The 5,761-nt window shown below is 35.2% G+C and overlaps 1 protein-coding gene across 1 annotated transcript; it reads left to right on the forward strand.

Annotated features, from left to right (window-relative positions):
* The first annotated feature begins 1,421 nt into the window (after window positions 1-1,421).
* Window positions 1,422-3,952, forward strand: LOC136846684 (zinc finger BED domain-containing protein 4-like). The gene is made up of 2 exons (XM_067117705.1): window positions 1,422-2,808; window positions 3,752-3,952. Exons 1-2 carry the CDS (start codon window positions 1,553-1,555, stop codon window positions 3,852-3,854), a joined length of 1,359 nt encoding a protein of 452 aa, XP_066973806.1. The 5' UTR covers window positions 1,422-1,552; the 3' UTR covers window positions 3,855-3,952.
* The last annotated feature ends 1,809 nt before the right edge of the window (window positions 3,953-5,761 follow it).

Raw genomic sequence — 5,761 nt, forward strand, 5'->3', positions numbered from 1 at the left:
AATGTTATGCTTACACCAGCGGGTAAGGCACGAAACAATACGAACATCGGCCCAAACTAAAAATATATGCTAAGAAGCATATACTTAACACGCACGCAAATACGTGCTTATCAAAAAAGTTTAAAAACACACTTTGAAAATAGAATTAATCATGCAACCGTGAACATTTCTGTCTAGACAATGTTATCGCATCTTATCTAACCCCCGACTGAAATAGATCAAGGCGCTTTCGGTACGCATCGGAATTTGGCGATCACGTCCGCTTGTGATAAAGAATCATTAGTTGCGGACTGATTGTCACAAGAGAACACAGTCCCGAATCCATTCTCTTTAGAATTCCTTGATCAATTTCAAACACTCGCCTCTGAAGGCATAATTGCGCTCGGATGCTCATGGAAGCTTTGAGACTCTCACAAGCGATAATTCCGTTTCTTTTTTGTGCCCCAGACGGGGTATAGGTACGGCAGTGGAATTCTGTCTCTTCTTTGTGCCTCAGACGGAGTATAGGTCGGCAGTAGAGTCATTATCGGAAAATGATTACACCTTATTGAATCGGGTCTTGTTACTGGTTCCTCGGCTTGCCAGAATTTTGTCAGCCTGAAATATGCGCCATTTTTCTATAGCTCTGATACTGTTTATGAGACATATTATGTTAGGTATGCATAGATAGGTAAGACGATGGTGTAGAACTCGAAGGAGTTTTAAAAATAAGTCGCCTCTTTTTTACGCAATTCATATGAAAGGAATGGCTTATTATATAAATGTACTTTCAACAATGTTTTCAGTGTCTGACATATAGGGGGTTGGAACAATTACCTTTATTTTGCAGAAGCGAAGTTCTTACGTAATGATGTTTACTACAGTTTGACTTTCCACGCGTTTCTTGCCTTCCTTTATCTCAGTATCTAAAGGTAGAGGGCATTGTACGTATGTATATATCTATGTATACATAATATATATATATATATATATATATATATTAGGGCTGTACCGATACTATCGGTATCGGTATCGGTATCGGGAGTATCGGCCATTTTGGAGAGTATCGGTATCGGTATCGGTATCGGGAAAATAATTCCGGTATCGGCCGATACTTTAAAAAAAAGGCTTATCTACATGGCGCATATTGTAAAGAAATTGGGTTTACATAATTATCAAATATAGCGAAAACAAATCAATTTATGCCGAATGAAAAATAATGTGAAACATGATTATATTCATACACAACAGTAGTGCAATACAGAATTGCTAACATGGTAGTAGATACAGTACGAACATTGAGCGCTAAGACCGTACAGGTCGGGTACACGTCCCTATGACACACTGTCGTGTGACTCGTGTTGACTGAATGACCGTGTTCAGTTCCTGTCCACTGTCGCCGTACTATGTTGAAGGTTTGTAACCAGTGACCTCAGTGGAAGCGTGCATCATGACTCAGTTGTGAGATGACTGCCGCCGTCAAGGTCGATTGTGTGCAACTGCTCAACTGCTTCACCGGGCATCTTCCCCAAACCACTTTCACAGATACTTTTACCTATTTAATTAGATCAAGATGTCAAAAGCTACTAGTGCTTCTTCTGCTCGTTGTGACGGTAGTATTGTTTGGAAGTTTTATACAATTGACTCTTCTGATTCCAGTAAAGCTATTTGTAAACAATGTGGAGTCAGTGTCTCGCGTGGAGGTAAATCTGCGAAAAGTTTCACCACGTCAAACTTAAAGAAGCACCTCCAATCTAAACACAACGACGATCTTTTAAGTCAGGAGAGAGAGAGAGCACAACAGTTAGAGCATGTTGAACTGAAGCGTCATGCACCGATGAGTTCTTTCGTTAATTTTGCAAAGAAACAAAAAAGTGAAACTTCAAGTGGACCCTCTACATCCCAGCAATCAACTAGTGAGAAGCAACTTACATTAGGAGAGACGTACGAGCTGAAAAAATTGTGGGATATAAACAGTTCTAAAGCAAAAGCTGTTCATCATAAAATAGCAGAAATGATAGCCCTCGACTGTCAACCCTTTTCCATCGCTGAAGATTTGGGGTTTACCAGATTAATGAAGCACTGTGCTCCTAACTATGAAATACCTAGTAGGAAGTTTTTTTCTGTGAACATAATTCCAAGCATTTATACATCACTTGTGGAAAAAGTTACGGCAGTCACAGATCAAGCAGAAAATATAAGTCTTACAACAGACGTATGGACTAATAATTCAAATTATTCATTCATCAGTTTAACTGGCCATTGTTTGGATAACAATTTTGAACAAACTCAAGTAATCTTACGAGTAAAACCATTTCCTGGAAGTCACACTGCTGCAAATATTGCTGAAGCTATTCAAGATTCAATTGATGATTTTAAAATACCAAAATATAAAATTCATGTCATCGTAAGGGATAATGGTGCGAATGTTGTCAGAGGAGTCAACGAATCAGGTTATTCTAGTCTCTCATGTTTTTTGCACACAATTCAGCTGATAATTCATGATGCCATTTTTGAGCAAGGAATCATTAAAAATATCATAACAAATTGTAAAAGGATTGTAGGGCATTTTAGCCACTCACAACTAGCTTACAGAAGATTAGAAGAGCTGCAAAAACAAAATGACCTTCCCCAGCATAAATTAATTCAAGATGTTCCGACACGCTGGAATAGCAAGTACTTCATGCTCGAAAGAATGTTTGAGCAGAAGTTTGCCGTCTCCAGTTACTGCACTGAAACGGCTGATTTGCCTGTATTTGATGCCAATAAATGGTCACTCATTGGAAAGCTGTGCAAGCTCTTGAAAGTTTTCCACACTACAACAGTAAGGTAAGATTGAATAAAATTAGTTAATCATTGAATACTTCAATTTATTTTACAAAATATTTTGTCATATTTCATTTTGTCATGCGTAATATCTTTATTTATTAGTGAAAGGATGCTAACATTTTTTCCACATAAACAAACCAGAAAAGAGAAAGAAGCACAGAGAGAGAGAGAGAGAGAGAGAGAGAGAGAGAGAGAGAGAGAGAGAGAGAGAGAGAGAGAGAGAGAGAGTAGGCTAGTTGAATATTTTATAAACATGCTAAACAATTTTTTCCGAAGGAAAAGTTTACACACACACACACACACACACACTACTATATTCTTTAAACATGCTAATCAACTTTATTAATATTTTTCCCGAAACAATGCTTGGAAACCAGAGAGAGAGAGAGAGAGAGAGAGAGACAGACAGACAGACAGACAGACAGAAAGTGCTAGAGAGAGAGAGAGAGAGAGAGAGAGAGAGAGAGAGAGAGAGAGAGAGAGAGAGAGAGAGAGTGAGTAGTTGAGTTTTTAAATATTAAAAAAAAAAAAAAAAAAAAAAAAACTATTATTATTCCGAAGCAAATAATCCACACACACACACACACACACACACACACACACACACACACATTGACTGAGAGAGAGAGATAATTGTTGAATAACAACACTGTTCAGCTTGATTAATAATTTTTTTTTTCTCGAATCAAAATATGCAAAACAGAAACGCACACACACATACACACACAACATTCCAAATGTGTTGTAAAATTTACCATCTTTCATTCCCTATATAAAAGTAGAATCATTGCAATTAATTTTAAAACAAACCCCAGCTATATGTCTTATTTTAAATAGAATAAATCACATTTTGAATATTGTACAACTTTACTTGCATTTTTTCTCCATTTTATTTTTGTGTTTACGCTGCTTTGTTACTAACCGCCGCATTTTTCCCACACAGATTGAGTAGTAGAAACTCAAACTCATCTGACATAATCCCGCAGATCAAGTTCTCAAACTTTTTATCAGGCAGGCAGCCAACTCGGAAGCATTTAGTGGACTAGACAGCCCATTAGCAGCTCTCCAAACCTCCATGGACAAAAGGTTCACCCAGTACCTTGACAGTGATGCCCTCATTTTATCAACATTTTTAGATCCCCGTTACCAGGATTCTCTGTTTGACAAATCTCTTGGGAGTTCCACTAGCATTGCAAATATACAGAGGAAAATCGTGGAGGAGGTAAAAAATCGGAAAGAAATGATTGCTAATGAAACTGAAAGTGTGCGAGGTAATTTGAGCTCCAGTGAAAGTGAGGTCAATGAAAGTTATGAAACAACACAGAAGGGCTCATCATCTAGTAGTACATTAGAATCATTTGATTTCGATTCGTGTTTTAATATGATGATTGCTGAAGCAACAGCTGAAAGTGAGAGCAAAACCCAACTTACATCAGAAGCAGGAGAAAATGCCAAGGAGAAGGAACATAGTGGTAGTGGGAATACCATGAAAAGACGGTCATCTTCAACAGCACTCTCAATTGAGAAAGAGGTAGCTACTTATCTGTCGTTTAACCTATGCCCAAAAAATGAAAACCCGACTGATTGGTGGAAAATAAACAAGAACTCCCTCCCCCATCTAAGTGCCATAGCTAACAAATTTCTCAGTGCCCCTCCCTCTTCAATTGAAAGTGAGCGCGTGTTTAGTATAGGCGGTAATGTTTACACTCCCCATAGGAATTCTTTAAAACCAGAAGTAGGAGAAAAACTAATGTTCATCAATTATAATTTGAGAATCATGAATTTTACATACTAATTTAATTAATCTAACTTCTTTATCTAACTTCTTTATTGAAAGAAAAGTTATTTTGCTTCTTAAGTTGAAATCTTATTAATACTTAATACTCAAATTTCAGAAATTATCAAAACATTAAGATGAAATTGTGTTTGTTAATTTTGTTTATCACATCACATGTTCATATTTCATAGATAAGTTGACTGCAGTCACTGTATATTTGAAAAATTGAAATATTGAGTTTAGTAAAATTAATAGAACAAAATTAATGTTATTGCCTTAAACTAATCAAACTTGCTAATCCTGTTAATTAAAACATTGTTACATTAATGTCAGTTACAAAGGAAAGGAATTTTGTTTGTGGAGTCATTGATTGGAATATATAATTAATCACAATTTAACATGGAATTTTCAATATCCTTCTATACTGCTAGTGTTACATGTGTTACAAATTGTCATCTGTTTAATGCTTTAATTTCTAAGAAGAATTTGGTTAAATTAGTTTGTCCATTAAGTTCAAAATTATAAGTTTAATTAACTATATTGTCTATTTCAAATTTGCTTAATTCAGTGGCATGAAGTATAAAAATAATAAATTTTAGTTTGATAAGTTTACATTATATTTATGATATTTAACCATCACAATGTGCATCACGATATCAATGGTATCTTAACTAATATCTTAAATTCTTAACTTTAAGAAATGAGTTTCACTGAAAAATGAAAACTTATGGCCAAAATATTAGATTATTGTTTAAATATAATGTTAAGTTTTATTGTCCATAGAATTGATACTAACTTGAGTTTTCAAAATAATTTCTCAACTATTTTAAGTGAAAATTTATAAGTATCGGTATCGGTAAGTATCGGTATCGGTATCGGCCAGAAACAAGGTATCGGTATCGGTATCGGTATCGGTCGAAAAAGTGGTATCGGTACAGCCTAATATATATATATATATATATATATATATATATATATATATATATATATATATATATATATATATATATATATATATATATATATATATATATATATATATATATATATATATATATTTGAGTGTGTATGTATTTGCACACATGAACACGCGCATGGCATGACCAAATTGATCCAACATACCTTCGTTCCACTTCTCTCCATTGCAAAGAGCTCCTGAAAATTCGCTTCCTGGGA

The sequence above is a fragment of the Macrobrachium rosenbergii genome, chromosome 2 (genome assembly GCF_040412425.1).
Source record: "Macrobrachium rosenbergii isolate ZJJX-2024 chromosome 2, ASM4041242v1, whole genome shotgun sequence".
Lineage (NCBI taxonomy): Eukaryota > Metazoa > Arthropoda > Malacostraca > Decapoda > Palaemonidae > Macrobrachium > Macrobrachium rosenbergii.

Bases quoted from the DNA above. Each gene is read 5' to 3' on its own strand.
- LOC136846684 (XM_067117705.1), top strand. From the start codon at position 1,553: ATGTCAAAAGCTACTAGTGCTTCTTCTGCTCGTTGTGACGGTAGTATT. The intron at 2,809-3,751 runs GTAAGATTGAAT...TTTCCCACACAG, and splicing joins TTCCACACTACAACAGTAAG to ATTGAGTAGTAGAAACTCAA.